The 16,420-nt window shown below is 43.4% G+C and overlaps 1 protein-coding gene across 1 annotated transcript in view; it reads left to right on the top strand.

Annotated features, from left to right (window-relative positions):
* Positions 1–16,420, top strand: part of LOC111236123 (neurexin-3b) — a 281,111-nt gene that overhangs the window by 197,536 nt on the left and 67,155 nt on the right. The window contains exon 18 of the mRNA XM_022764739.1: positions 12,398–12,579. Within this exon, the coding sequence (XP_022620460.1) occupies positions 12,398–12,579 (182 nt within the window). The remainder of the gene's footprint in view (positions 1–12,397; positions 12,580–16,420) is intronic.

Here is a 16,420-nt window from a genome sequence, read left to right as displayed (position 1 = left end):
GTCAAGCAACCCTTTACCCACCACAGACACCTACCCACCACCCCCCCCCCCCCCCCCAACCCCCCTCACCCCCCTCCTCTCATCGATTGCTATTCCTCTTGTTTATTTGTAGATAGGCTGTGTGGCAGTGGCCTTTTAAGCATATATCTCCGTTGCTCCCCTCCCACACCCTCCCCCTTCTCCTCCTAAACCCATTCTCCTCCTTTTGATAAAGGATTGGAAACAGATAACAGAGGAGGTGTCGGTGCAGGACCGACCTCCATGGCTTAAGTCACTGCTGTGTTTTGTCACAGGTTCAACGTCCTTGGAGCAGGGGTAGAACTTAAGACGAGACTTGGTCAAGGTAAGCTGGTCAGTGGCGGAGGAAGAGGAGTCGGGAGGAGAAGAATGGAGAGGAGAGAGTGGAGGTGAATTGAAGAGAGGGAGGGCATTAATTATAAAGTTGACACATTCAATAGAGGGCTGAAGTCAAACCACCTGCCGGAGGGAATTGGAAAACAGCAACTACAGAGTACCATTCCAATATCGGAACCCAATTGCAGTGATAAAGACTGTCTCAGTCAGAGTCCGCTATCTATCTCGTAGTGTGTCCTTGTGTGTGAGATTTTGCAACTATGAGATGGAATAAAAGGAGGACATCACTGTGCCTATGTGCTTACATGGTATTTATAGTATTTATAAATTAAAAGTATTTACAGCAGACATGCAATGTGACCAAAAAGTCAAGCTTGCTTTGTGCAGCTTGGTTCTCATGATAGGTGAAACGACTGGTAAATGAGCACCACGGCCCCCCAATAATGATCCGAACGTATCCGTGATCAGACGGCCAGCAGGTCCAGTGGTCCGCTGCTGTCCGCCATCCACCCCGTGTTGGAATGAATGACTTCCATCTCCATCAATTTGACAATGTGTGAGGTTGTGCACATGACATTAGCAAGACTTTAATGCTCCTTGGCATAGATTTGACAAGTCTCTGGAGTTTTACCGAAGGGATGAACAAAAGGTTTTCCCTCATTTGGCGCTGTGATGGCAGAGTTGGAGAGCACTGTTGAACACCTTAGTCCAAAATGTCCCACTGCTGTTCCCATTTTGGTGACTGCGTAAGCAAGATATGATGACATCTTTATACTCCATTCAGTGATGCCTTCATGCCCTGTATGGAAGCATCTGCATTCGTTATGTTTTTCCACTCACGTATTCCACCACTACCAATCTGTCTCTCCTGTGTGTGCTCAAGTGATTATACTGTACATTACACAACCTAACCTGCATTTTTTAACAAGTTATCAGACTTGCACAAAGTTCTCATTGATTGCCATCTAAAGTTTCAATTGTTTGTTTCCAACACCCAATCGAGGCTATAAGTGTAACTTATAATCAACTCATCAAAGACCTTTACATGAAAACTCTCATCACCCGCTGCATGAAATAATACCACAAAAACACCACTGAGGTTCACGGGACACCACAGAGAGATGGATTCTGATTCATGTCGTGAATGACCATTATCATGTACTGATTGCTTCCATGAAAGAACGGCAGAGTGGTGCACTTAGCTGTGAACCTTGTGTACCTTACAGGTTGCAATGCATGTCACTCTGAAATAGCAGCTACCTGTCAAAACCAATCACTTCATCAAGGTTGCCATTGATGGCATGCCTCAGCTTGAATTTGAGAGTTGTTTTGTGAGAAACACAGGTCCACAGTGAGCGCCGCCTTAAATGTTACTGTGGAATTGAAGTCCTTGGCTCAGAGGGAGGTGGCTGAGTAAACTTCTGAAAAGTACAAACTTGATTGAATTTTTTTTTTTTTTTTTTTTTCTGTCTCGCACTCCAAGCCCTGCATTTTGTATGTGTATGCTTTTTTTTTCTGTGTGTGATAGAGAGAGTACAGGAGGAGTGGGATGTTCATTGCAATTTTTTTTGTGTGTGTGTGTGTATGTGTTCATCATTACTGGGGAGGAACTGCTTGTAAGATAATCAGTGAGATGTAAAGGTGTTTGATGTAGGTAGGGTAGGAGACGATATCAGGTCTGTCACAGACACTGGTGGCTGGGATGTGGGGTTGCTATGCCAACCGCAGGCACAGCTGTTCTTGCTTTAGAGAAGACAATGAAGCTGTGTTTCAGCGGGCGATCGTCAAATTCAGACAAAAAGACACAGAGTAAACAAAAAAAAAGGTCATCAGGCATGTTTATTCACAGTTAGATTTTGAGCTCAAAAACAGAGATCTGTATTGTCAGCTTGATTACATTGTTTGTTTTCCCCTTGTGAGGGAGAGCCATCTCTGTCTATAACACTTTAGGTTCAAGTACTTTTCTATTTGATGTTGTCGAAATCAAAGGAAAGATTAGCCTTGCTTCGAACAAGATGCTTATTCCTTTCAGCATCCTTCCGTCCAGCTCTCTAATCCATATTCTTCAAAGGCAGGTGGGCATCTGAGGCATAGATTCTCAAGGTATTTTATAAATGGACTCTCCCTGTGATTTAAATACACAGGCTGCATGTCTGAAGAATGGATTCGAATGCATTTGACAGGAATGGCATGGAAAAGAAAAGCATCGCTCTCTCCTTTGGTTTGCAACATTTTGCTGTCGACATCTGCAAACTGCAATTACTGTACATGCGGGAACACTATATGCAGAAGTGCCACCTTAATTATCACTTCCCACATTTTCAGGCTTTCAGTTGAAGCCAGTTGAAGAAGGAGGAGAGGCGAAGAAGTTATAGGTAGCTTTCTTTATCATCAGTGCTTGAAATTAACACCAGCTACCTACCATCCAGCAAAAATACTGGCGCTGGCTGCTTGCTGTGTGTGTAAGGTGGCAGCCAATTTGACAGATAGTCAGTCAGTCTTGACTGAATACATTCTGTACACAACTAGTCTGAGGCAAACAAACAGAACCAGCAAAATCCATTTGCCGCAGTGGTTTGTGGGCATCATGTGAAAAATAACTCTGCAACACTATCTGCCCCTCTGAAAGAGTCTGCTCTTTATTCAGCCAACATGTTTCAGCACAGCGCTTTTATCTTTGAAAAACAGCCTATATATGCAGGTATCTGTACACTACAAGATTTAGATTAAAATAACAGTTTTATTACAAAATGTTACCACACCTTCACAAAATACAATCATAGAAATAAGGGTAGTATTCAAGATCTACAAAAATATTAAAGGTGCCCTGCGTCGTTTCCATGGAAACACTTATATTTACATTTAGTGTTACTCTCCAAACAAACATGGATTAGAGTGCATTTCATTCCTCATAAAACATGTGCAAAGCCTGTTTTTTTTTTCAATATGTTAAATAGTGTAATGTTTACATCCGTGTTTGCTAATTTGCAGTCTTCATGTGGAACCTTTGCTTACGCATTACCACTGCCAAATGTCGATTAGCAGAATAGCGCGATACCAGCAGCAGGAATCTGTACTGTGTTGCCACAGAAAACCTTTTACAAGCTGCTGATGAAGTGCAAAACGCCAATGGTTGTGTGACTTTGCAGTTGACGCAATTTCTACCTCTGCTGACATCCTGTCCCGATCCTAATCATTATCTCCACATGCTGTGAAGGACAACGCACAGGCAATTTTCTAACGCGGTGTTTGTAAAAACTTTTCCCACTCCACGGACGAAAAACTAAAAAAACAAAAAAAAGGCAAGTTTGTAAAAAAAAGTTCAGAATGAGTAAATGTGTCCAACTGGGGTTTGAGTCATAAAGGCCTTGGGATAAGATCAGTGGCTGAGGTTGCTGTGTTGTATTTGTGTATGAGGGCCTTTCAGTTATTGCAGAGAGACAGACAGAGACAGACTGTGAGAGAGGAGCACTGGGCTCTCCGCAAAGCCTTGGCAAAGGCAGACAGGCTGCACTATCCTCTGGGGAAGATTCAATTATAAATGATGCTTCCACTCGGAGCCATCTTGGAATCCCTTATTCTTTTGGAGATCTTCTTCACCTAATCCTCAGCAGGGTTTGGTGTGGCCTGCGTCTGAAGTGATATGCCTCGCACACATTGTGTGTCATGCATTATGAATGATGGGAAAGAGACACTCATGTCCTAATTTTGCTGAGAGCAGTGTGAACATTAACACTTCAGCTGACAGAATGCAAATTTTTCCCATAGAAAGCAGCGGGATTGAGGCGGGTTTTACAGAGCTTTGGTGCGGAAGTGTCGCAGCTATTTACTTGCAATCTCTGTGTGTTTACGCCATCTCAAACTGACTTTGCTCCACCTTTGCTGCCCATCTTTGTCTGTCTGTCTCTTCTTCTTTTACCCAGCATCCTTCTGCATCTCTCCTACCTCGTACCTCCTTTTCTTTCATCTCTCTGCAACGTCTCTCTCCCCCTTCTCTAAAAATTCTACTGGTGGCAGCGTGCGGCATTGAAGTCAGCAGACAGGTCTTCTTTGTAGCCTTGAGTGCTGCGTGGATCTCAGCTGCAGCCCCCACCCCCCACCCCACCCCACATCTCTCCTTCCTCCCCTAGTCTCTGAAATCCTCCTCAGACCCCCTTCCCTCTCCCTCACCCTCTTCCTTTTCCAACCAGAGAGAATAGGAGCTGACATCTCCAGGGAACCAAGAAAAAAATCATTTAAAGCTCTTCCTCTCTGTCCGCTCGCCGCTACAACAGAGAGAGTGCCAGTAATGCAGCAGGAGGGGAGACAGAGAGGAGGGAGCAGGAGAGAGGAGGGCGTGAGGGTGAGACCGACTATCCGACTTTCGCAGTAATGAGGGGGGAGTTGTTATGGATCACCTTCTGCTGTTTCGAGTTTGTGTGTGTGTGAGTGTGTGTGTGTGTGTGTGTGTGCGCGCGTGTGTGTGGGTATCTTCACGTCCGTGTACTCACATTTGTGCCTTTGCAGCATTACATGAAGCTGAAGTGAGGATACATGACTGCTTGGTTAATAGGTGTCTGTGAGTCGGTCGTACTGTTCCTGTGTCACGATCTGAGGATGATTTGACATGCCTGTGAGTAAGGAACCAATGTCACAAAGCCTCTTCCTGTTGCTCTGAGAAATGGGGAGAGGGGAGGAAGGGGGTGCCTCTCAGACTTCCATCTACGCCACTTGACTGCGTTTCTCTCTTCTCCTGTAAAAAAAAAAAAAAAAAAAAAAAAGTGACTCCTCCGCCATTCTCCCCCTGCTCTCCACATCTCCCCACATCTCCCCACGTCTGCCTCAGCAGCATGATACAGATGGAGAATCAAGCTGTTCATCGTGGAAATATGTCAAGTATGTCCACCGTCAATGAAGGGTGGCGAGAAAGATGAGAACTTTTTTTTATTCTGCTCGGGCCATCTCACCGTGTGGTGCATCGTTGGAAGTCATTGCACCTCAAGTGTTTTTGAGCACAAACCAATTAGATATATTACACGTTGATTTCAAGCTGCAGGGAAGAATGAGCAGTTGTGAAAGACGTATAGCACAATAATCCTTTAACAGTTGGCTAATTCATTGTGCTCAGCCAGGTTAGTCCCAGGAATGATGTTCAGAAAAGTGTAAAAGGTTGGCAAATAGCGTCCCCGTCGGCCAAATCTGACCTCCCAGCAGAGCCTGCACATCTTCAACCTGAGCTGAGGTCTAAGTGATCAAAATGAATTTAAACACCCGTGTCGGTGTGCAGGGTTTTCAAAATGTCACACTATATACAGTACCATTCTACTGGCAGCAGGACAAAATATTACACACTTCTCAGTGATGCAACTCAACTGAACTTTATAACCTTTATGAAGGGAGGATTTACTGCAGGATTGTGTAGTTTGAGCTCCCCTCTGTACCTGATAAACTGGCAGCTGTGTGCACAGTAGCTTACAGTTACAGTTATTAGATTAATTGTTTGGTCAATCGCCAAAATTAACTGGAAACTTTTTTGGTAATCAATGAATCATTTTAGTTATTCTTCAAGTAAAAAAAAAAAAAGCAAATCAGTTGCTGGTTCCAGCTTCTCGAATGAGAAGTTAAAATTAAGGAAGTGTTTACTTTTTCTGACATTTCTTTCCTCCTGCAAGAAGTGAGTCTTAATCATTAGTTTGAGCCCTGCAGAGGAAGCACAACATGTTTTTGTGCTCCCTGTTGACTTTGGTGATTTCCCATCACACACCTGCACCTCCTCTCTACTGGCAAAACTGTCAACACTGAATCTCACTGCAGCAGAAAAGGTCTTAGCTTGTCTTGGCATTGTTGGGCAACTGTAACACAAATGCAACCACTGTAGTATTTGACTGCTCAATCCCAGCGAGTGGAGCTGCTTCCCAGCGGCTCAGACTTTATCATCCTGGCTAGTAGTGCTGCTCTGCAGCCCAAGCAGCAGCAGCAACAGCAGCAGCAGCAGAAGCTGCCTGAGCCTCTGCCTTGCTTTGCTGCATTTGTTCGACGGCTCTGGCTCATAAAGTTGGAATATGACTCTGACAAAATGTTATAGAATGTAGAGAAATCCATACAATCCTCTGTATGCAGTCTGAGTCATAATTGCAGATTGTGTTGTGTTATCACCCAGCAGTTTTTCTGCCAATTTTTAGTATTCCTTTAGCTTCAGGTTTACACATGAAAGTCCCCTCCAGGAGCCACACCTGACACAAAATAATTACACACATATAAAGTTTAATTAGGCTGAATACATGAGTATTGTCAATAGCAGTCTAGCTAAGGGCAAATCTTGGTGAGATACCATAAACAAAAGTGTGTCTTAATCCCAATTCTGTATGTATTTTCCAGTCTGTTGTCTGCCCATATATCTTAATACAGCTCTGGCTGTCTGCAAACAACCTTCCACTTTTCACTACATACACTTTGTCCATTTTCTCTCTCTTTTCCCTTTTTCCTCCACTTCTATTACCCATGGTTTTTGGCGCGTGGAACCATATAGTGTGGTAATGCTACCGCTTATTATAGCGGGGAAACAGACAGTGTAAATCATTCAAGGCTGACTGTTTTCTTTACATAGCCATTCTTCACCACACGCTGTCCTTCATCAATCACATTCTGTATTTTCTCCAGTGTCGCTGATGAAAGATGGGACACGTTACCACCATGTGTGGTGACAATGCGTTATGAGTGTATTTGCCACTGAAATACATTAAAAGTCCAACAGCTCACATGCACGCGCGGACGTCTGTAGTGCCGTTTCCTGCTTCTGGCAGCTGATTGAGGATAGAGAGGGAGAGAGGGAGGGAGAGAGAGAGAGAGCGTTCAATCATAAGTCTTGTCCCTCATTCTGTCCCACAGGGGAGAGGCAACAGTTGGAAATATGAATTATGAAATGATAAGAGGTTGTAAAATGGAGATAAATCCCGGTGATTACACAGCTCACTATCTCGCAATTCGATTCCTCTGTCAATGATTCTTTATTGTAGTTGTGTGAAGGACAGCCTAATAATTCGTTGTGTATGAAGCACGGCAGGGAAAAGCATTGTGATGAGAGACTTCTTTTGAACGTGATTGAGGAGGCAATTACATTTTGCGTCTCACTTTCAGGATTTTTTTTTTTAACGCTCCCCTTTCTTTTCCTCATTCTCCGATGGCAGAAAATTCGACCACATCAAACCATGTTTGTCTTCTTTTACCGTCCCCTGGGGTGCCAGCGCTGCAGAAAGCCCAAGAGATAACAAGGGGAAAGACATAAAAGCACATAAACAACACACACACACACACACACGCACGCTCACACACAGCAAGGAGAGTAAGTGTGTGTGCTTGTGGATGTGCAAAAGTTCAGACTCATTCATGCAGATGACTTTAAATAAGTGTGTGGTGTTGTGTGTGTGCGTACACTGTGCTGTGTGTGTGTGTGTGTGTGTGTGTGTGTGCGCATGCGTACATACTCACAGAGTTAAAGTTTAGAGCGTTTACCCACTGCCACCTCTTTTCTTTGTGGCTGTGATACACACATGCACACACAGGTCGACACACCGCCCCATCCAAAAAAAAAAAACTCTTGACTTGACCACCGCCTCCCAGCAGCCTTTGCAGTTGGACAGAGAGTATCAGTCTTTAAGTGTAGGTCTTCCACCAGCTGCCTCTAAACAGAGGGTTTTATCACAGCATGGTGTGAAGCCTGAATACAACCAATTACCCAGTTATAACCGACGTGCGCCATGGCAGCTGCTCTGCTCTTTTTGCTCTTTTATAGATAGCATTGTTGCCTGGTACAGTTTAAATGTGTGTGTGAAAGATAGAGAGGGAGGAGAGCGTGCACACGTGCCTGTAAGTAATGCACGTAAAGGGTTTTTCATCTTTCTTTCTTTTTTTTTCTTTTTTTATCGCCATATGCTGACTGAGTTTGAGCAGCGGCTTGACGGGCAAACATGTGATCCACCCAGATTTTTCCCGCTGGTTAAGTGGATTGGTAACAGTGACCTTCCGCCATTTCTGCCCCTGTGTGAAAACGCCGTATCCTGCTATCGAGCTCTTTTTTTTTTCTTTTTTTTAATCCTTCTTTCAACTAGGTGGGTAATGTCACGTGGGGGGCCTGAAGGACAGGACATAGTTCTGTTCTGCAGACAGGTGTTCTGACCTTCTGTCTGCTCTCCCACGCCTCAGGGGACCTCTGTGAAATAGAGGCCAAGGCTTTGACCTAGTCTCTCATCTACAGTTTGTCTCTAAATCGAGGCACACTGCAGATGCAATGAATCAAAATGCTGGAGAGAAATGCATCAGCACCAGGCCTTTAAACCAAAAACTGGAACCATAGATTTTTAAGGCTCATTTGGAGGTATTTTGACTATCAAAGAATAATCAAAGAAAATCAGTGTCGGCCATTATTTTTCTTCAGAGGGCTGTCTCTCTCCCATCCCTTCAATCACAAATCAATTGAGCACCCATATGCTACAATTAGATTTCTCCCTCCAATACCCACTGGCCATGGCAAGATTGCATTATTCAGAGATGGAGATGAAAGTCCCCTCTGATCCACCAAAATAACATCTTGTGCAGTAATCTGTTTGTAGATTTGATTCCTTTGATGATATTTCCCCTGCAGTTGGCTTTTCACCAGGTCGTCATAGCTGTGAAAGCCGCACGAGCGTGTGTGTGTGTGTGTGTGTGTGTGTTGTACACATCGTTTCTGCCGTTTACTGGCATCACACTCGCTTACCTTGTAAGCAACGATGGCACTAAGCTGTCAGCACCCATCTCTTAAAGAATGCCAAGAATGACCACGGTGGCAGATGGAAATTCTGCGGTAATTACAGGAGATAAAAAGGGACACAGGAACGGTTACAAAACTTTGAAGAGGACTTTGACGGCCATTCCCCAAGAAGCAAAGAACAAATGGGGACTGCTTTTACCTTACTGCTTTAATGTGTTGTACTGGATCAAAGTCTTGATTGCACTGGTACCAAGCAAATCAAGGTAAAAGCAAAGAGTGAACAAACCCATCACTTCGCCACACTTTGTTACAGAGATCCCTTTTTAATAGCTCGTCCTATTAATGAACCAAGTTATTTTCCAGACAATGAATGACATTCTTCCTTTGATGCGCGCTTGCAATTTTAATTAGATGCACATTTTAAAAGGTTTTTGCCTTTACTGCTAGTACTAATGTGAGGCATCTGCACTAATGTAGAGTACACACTGCTACAAAAAAAGTGAAAGCAATAGTAGCATGTTGATTTATTTCGTTTCAATAAGGAAAAGCTGCATTTTGGCGCTCTCATTCCAGTGTAGCAAATTTTTAATACTGGGTAAAAAAAAAAAAAAAAAGAAAACAGAAAACCTTGAAAACACTATTGTTTATTAACAGTTTTGAGGCCAAGTTATTGCCCAAGGAGGTGTTAGTTGAAGTAATTGGGAGTATGCATGCTAAAATATGCTAGAAATGCTAAAATATGCCATTGCTTATCCTCTCTTTCATGTAATTAGTCTCCATGAAAAAAAATCACTGAAATTCAATCGCATAGGCGGGCTCCTTCCAGGATCACCCGAGTCACCTGGAGAAAGCCCTCTTGCTCTGTAGTGAAGTTATTCAAATGAAACTCTTGACCTTGGAAGTTTAGCCTAGCTGCTACAGTCCTCCTGCCCCTCCACAGTAGCGTGCAGTTCTCGCCCTCCCTCTGTCGAAATCTTAAGATGAGAATCAGAAATGATGCCACACTCCCGTTTTGCACAATGTGTGAATTGGTATGCAGTGGACTTCCTCTCTGTGTGGAAATACAGCCGGTGCAGTCTGGGCCCAGCAGGTTGTTAGGGAAATGTGCTACATTTCTGCGATCTCGGGTTCTGTCTCCTCTCTGTACTTGTGCAGATAATCACCCACTTGTGTGATTGTATGTGAGAAGCCATCATGTTTTGAGCGCTTGTGTGTGTGCGCACATGTTTGCACACTTCTTATACAGTGGAGCATCACAATGTGCATTTGTGCCTCCGTCAATACGCCTGTTTGTGTGTGTGTGTGTGTGTGTGTGTGTGCGCGTGTGCGTGCGTCAGTCAGTGTGCGTGTGGCTTCCTGTGTGTGTTTCATTGCGAACATTGTCTTCTTGAAACACTAAGCAAATCTCCTCAATGTGATAATTGGCTCCCTGGGGTGCTTGTATCTTTGCTGCTCATCATCGTCATCCCCTCCAGAAAAAAAAAAAAAAAAAAGGAGAGAGTGTGTGTTAGATGAGATAGGCGAAGTTTGCTCGTTTGCTGGGGAAAACTGATCCCAAGTCTGCCTGAACTCTTCTGGCAAGAAGAAACTTTGAGGCAATGAGACAGCGGGGCCACATCCAGTGCAACCTGGCTGCAGGCTGCTATCTGCTGCTAAGGCATCAACGCCTTGTTTTCACACAGACACGCTGCCATGGAGGAAATGAGCTATTTGTGGCAGGTGATACACGAGGCAAACATCAGCTTCAGTTGTTGCAATGTCATTGAGAGCAATCGAGAGATAAAAAAAGAAAAAAGAAGAGGAATCTCAAAGGGAGGCGTCTGTGTTAAACCAGCCATGTATGGTTATTAGTCACAAAAAGCGAGGCAGTTGTTTGAGGCCCGGGATGCTTCAGTTGTTTTGATTTTTTTTTTTTTTTTTTATGTCACATCGACGACCTTAGTTGGTGGTGTGCAATTCTGACACCTGAGGAGTGTGAAATACAGACCTTTTTGTGTGCCCGAAGGCAAACAGAGACACTCATCTGGTCGACAGAGTCTCTCCCACTCTCTTACTCCCTCATATCCATATGTTCTCGCAGTCCCCAGGGTTTTATGGACCACAGAGCAGATTGTTGGCCGCTTCATAGGGGAAACAGCGAGACAGCTGGGCACCCATCACAAGGCCAAACAGATGTTCAGGTGACTTGGGGAAGAAGTGAATGGAAACGAGAGGAACGGCAGGGAGTGGAGACAGAGGGAGAGAGGTGGTGTGGAAGAAAGAGATGCAGAGGGATGATGGAGGCAGGATGAAAAAAAATGAATTAAAACATTGATGCAAGAACTCAGAGACTTCATTAGCAATCCCCCATCAGTGTCTGAGGTGAGCCAAATGCTTCCCACTATCCTTGGGCCACAGGAGTCTGTTTCGTCTCCCATATTGATTCACGCACTAGTCGATCTGCTGTAGGTCTAATGCCTTTGATCTCTTGATTATCTTTGCCTAAATGTGGACAAGATGGCTAAGCGGCTCAAGGATTCAGTGCTTTAATTCTGACGCACCTTAGGGAACATTCAGAAGTTGAAATTGAATCTGACCCTGCAACCAAATAATGAAACTTTTCTCTCTTTTTTTCCTGCTCCACGTGATGATAAAAAAAAAAAGGAAATCCACAAACAACTTCCACATATTCTGTGGCTTAGGGCCAAGACTGATCCAATCAGAGCCTCTAATCTGCCACAAATCTGCATTGTAATAATGAAAATTTTCATTCCCCCCCACTGAGACCTTTTTTTCTTACTCTGCATTTGTCAAATTAAACCCAAGGAAAGTTCTTGGATTGTTTTTTTTTTATATATATATTTTCTCCCCTCTTTTCTCCTTTTCTCTGCCAGCCTTTGTTCTTTGGTTGCAGGTCTCATATATAATACATGAGGATTGGGAGACTTATCCGGTTCTGGCCATACTGGCTGTTATTCCCTGGAAAGGGGCTATATTTGAGAGCTGGATAAGTCATAGATGGCGCCGGGGGAGCCACTGACTTCTACCCAAAAGTGGTGGTGGCTGAATAACATTAAAAACCTAAAATAGAACTCAACACAATTACATTGGCGCTGTGGCGAGGTAGCTGTAAAGGAATTAGAGCAGACTTAGCTCCTAATAGAGGTAGTTTGGATCCAGTTTTTGCCAGAAAGGTGTCCTGTGATGACACTGTGATCCCCGGTGTCTAGTTAGACTATGGTTGTACATCACAGAATCCAATTTGACCCCATCTCTTTTATCTGCTTCTACAACAAATCTAATTCCACCCCTCTCTCCTCACTTGTGTTTCCACAGCCGGCACCACCTATATCTTCGGTAAAGGAGGGGGTCTGATCACGTACACGTGGCCTAACAACGAGCGGCCGAGCACACGGACGGACCGGCTGGCAGTGGGCTTCAGCACAACCATCAAGGACGGCATCCTCGTCCGCATCGACAGCGCCCCACGTCTGGGTGACTACATCATGCTCCACATTGTAAGTAGTAATGTTGCACCTTCAGTATTATTCAGCTGCTTAACATCACAAAGTCACTCATGTAATTGATTCAAAGCTAAACATCTGCTTCGAAATACTTGAGGATCTTATACATTCTATTAATCTATGCTTCTTCTATAAGCACTCATATGTTTCTAGCTTTACAACCACAAGCATACAGGAGCTGGCCAAGATGATGACCGCAAATAAACCTCTGAATGATTCCCCAAGGTTTACTCATTACAGTCTTCAGGCCAAATTCAGCTCATCATTGCGCAAACTGAATTATAGAAATAGTGCAAGATCTATAACAAAAAATAAATAAATATAGATAACACACTCCCCTACTCTCTCCTACCTAGTCTCTGCTCGCCATCCTCTTCCCGAATAACCCTGCTTCTCCACCACATTCAAACTGACTCCCAGCATGAATAATGAATGCAGCTCTCCATACATATGCAGTGTGTTCCCACATGTTGGAGAAACATGATAGAAACCAAGGGGAGGGGGCCAGCCAGTTGGAATTCTTGGCCAGTCGACTGTGCATCCACGCAGCATCTTAATAATCTCACTTTGTGACCTTGCGTTTGACTCGTTTACATAGGCATTAAGTATTTACATGATCGTCCACAGCAGCTAGACAAATGCAGGGCGTCAAATCTCCGCTGTGGAGGTATGTAGAGGTGGTAGTGATGGTGTTGGTCGGGGGCGAGAGAGCTGCTGCTGACGCCGTGCAAAAAAAAGAAAAAAAAAAAAAAGAAAGATGTGATGATGATGAGGAGGAGCTACAGTTGCTAAAGCAGATTGAAAGTCTTTTTCTTCTTAAAGAGCTCCCCTCATCTCCTGAGTGCTGGCCATGTGGTGCAGAAATGCAGCCATCTGCTCTGCAAAGATGAGGGCCAACAACAAGCAGTTTTTGGGCTGCCTTTACAGTATAGAGAGATAAAGCGAATGTGTGTGTTTGTTTGTGTGCGGGAGAGAGGAAGTGGAGTGGCATTGATGGAGAGAAATGTTAAAGACGGTACAGTAGCTTGTGAGGCAGCGATGTGGCGAAACGCCTCCCTGCGTGTTTCTAACCGACCGAGTAATTGCAGGAACCTCTAAAGGAAGGAAAAGGAATGCATTTTTAATTCTTGCTTTTTAGACATCACAGCCTCACTAGCCAAGCAGGGATCTGTAATCATTTGGCTGTGAGTCTTTGGGCGGCGAATGTCTTCATTCCTGCAGTCTCATGGCGCTAATGAATTTATTAATAGACAAAAGCAACTGGAGATTTCACCAATTCATTCAGAGAAGGAGCATGTTCTGAACAAAGTGTAGGGTTGTGTTTTCTTTTTCTTTTTGTTGTGCTGCATGAGTAACATTGCACCGCTAATATTCCAAATGATTTATTGACAGCCAAGGGTGTACAAACAAAGTGGGTTTCATTTAATATTAACAATGATTATAGCCTTAAACTATAAAATACTTGGAAAAAGTCTTGGCGCTGCAAGACCCCCCCCCCCCCCCCCCCAATTACACTGGTATTGACCAGAAACCAGATGAAGAAAGCCAGCCTCCTTTTAGCCACAGGTAATGAGTAAATAATTAATTAGACCTTGAGTGAATATTTAGCTGTGAAACTGGCGGATTTGGTTGCAACTCGAGGCAAATAAACCACTGCTTGACCCCACATTCCACTGTTTGTTGTTGTTATCAGGATACCACATTATCATTTGCCCCACATTAGACTTTTGCTACTCAGAACATTGGCTCTCCAGGATGATTACAACAACATGGGTAATGTCTTATTTCCATGTAAAACAACTTTGCTGCTTTATGTGTGGTGTAAATGCTATTAAATTAGCAGAGATTCCAGACTTCTAGACAGATGTCATTAGATAAAAACTCTTAATGACAGATGCCAGGTCTTGGTTGTCAGCATTTTAGCGTTTTAGTGATGAATCTGGAGGAGAAAGGTTAAAGGCGTTACACCTGTCGATATATTTCTAACCAAAGGTCTTATCAGGCCCGGGGCCATTTCATTAGCCTTTGCAACTGTTAGGTCACTACCTGAGAATCAGCACACTTAAAGTCTAGATAGGCACACTATAAAGTCTTAAATAGCTGAATGTATCAGGTGGCAGAGTCAACAAAAAGGAAAATAACCTCTGCCGTTTCACACTCACATTTTCATTGCGAGAAAAAAAGAGAAAAAAAACCCGGCAATTTCGAGGCAAGACCTAATCACTAACTCCCTCCTTAGCACTCCCTCTTTTGCTTTCTTCATTATCTGCTCCCCCTCCTCTCTGTGATTAGCTTACGGCTTGTTTGGCAATCATGAATTAAAATGCTGATTGTAGTGTTTACATTTTAACTGCTAAGAACAACTGCATGCTTGGTTTGAAAACTGAGGGGCAATTTGAGGTAATTTGCGGAGGTGAGCGCAACATTTTGCTATTGCTGGTATTCCATTTACGAGTTCATTTGATTTTTCTGAATGCGCGTCGGAAAATCAGATGATGATCCCCTCTCAGGTGACATCTCGTGTTTCATGTCGCACGTAGGGAAAAATAATCTAATGCTCAGATATGAACCTAAAGCAGCGTGGTAAACAAATATCAAAGGCCGTTTGTATCACAGGTGACTTTTTTGGTGAAAGATGAGTCGAAAAGGGGGGGGGGGGCTTGTGGCAGTACCGCAGTGATTAGTGGTAATGTGTGTGTGTGTGTGTGTGCGTGTGTGGGGTATGTACACGTTAAAGTGTGTCTGTGTAAGCTTAAATCCATGACAGAAAAAACTCTAAGCCGTGGGCTAGATTTGCCGGTCGTGACTCACACAGTCTCTTGCCAGGGACTGCACTTGACTGCACGTGAAGATTACCCGGGATGTAACACACACACACACAAACACACATGCGTCGAGCGAGAGAGAAAAAGCCTTTGGAGTCTCACCTCTACTACATCATTTAGGCAGAAAACTCTTCTTGTTATTACAAGAGCCGTTGCCACAAACAGACAAGACGGGACAATTAAGGGTGCAAACTTAAAGAAGCTGCTTGAAAGACATAAATCTGCTGGTGATGGTAAATTTTTATTAAAAGCTGAAGTTTCAAAACTGTCAAAATATTGTCTGGATATGAAAGGAAAAGCAGCACCGTCTATTTCTTTGAAGACACAACCTTGTGACTGGGATATCATCAATTTTAATCACTCATAGCTAGAAGAATCTGAAGGTAAATAAGATGGAGATTATGGATACAGCATACACTGTTTATACATCCTCTAAACTTGACATGTGATGTAAATGAGATGGTGATTGCCTGATTAGGCAGCATGAGGATGACTGGACCAAAGAGCCTCTAACTGATGTGTGCATTTAATCAGGAGGAATCCGAGAGCCAGTTACCCATTTCTTGAGTGAGGGAGTAGGTAAATGAATGGGTGATTTTTCTGTACAGTAAACAACCTAAGTCCATAAATTCCCATGCATATAATATAAACAAAAGCACATAAGTTATCTTACATTATTAATGCATCCACTTAGGTTATGAATGGATCTTATTTATGGATCCTATTCATGGAAACATAAGTTAATGCAGGATAACAGAATATAAAACCACTTTCTCATCTAAATTCAAACACTTTAAACACAGCAAAGTATACTAAGTGGTAACATAGTGCATGATCTGCTTCCATAGAATTCTGCCTTATACTCAGAAGTATGTTTATTGAATAGCTCCGAAACAAAACATCACTCTTTGTTAGGAGTCAATTCAATTCAATTTATTTGTATAGCGCCAAATCATACCAAACGTTATCTCAAGGCACTTTATGGAGTGAGGTCAAGACCTGACAGAATT

The sequence above is a fragment of the Seriola dumerili genome, unplaced genomic scaffold, assembly GCF_002260705.1.
Source record: "Seriola dumerili isolate Sdu_G_001 unplaced genomic scaffold, Sdu_1.0 BDQW01000025.1, whole genome shotgun sequence".
In the NCBI taxonomy this organism is placed as follows: domain Eukaryota; kingdom Metazoa; phylum Chordata; class Actinopteri; order Carangiformes; family Carangidae; genus Seriola; species Seriola dumerili.
Note: the sequence above shows the minus strand (reverse complement) of the source record. Positions and strands in the feature narration are given on the sequence as shown.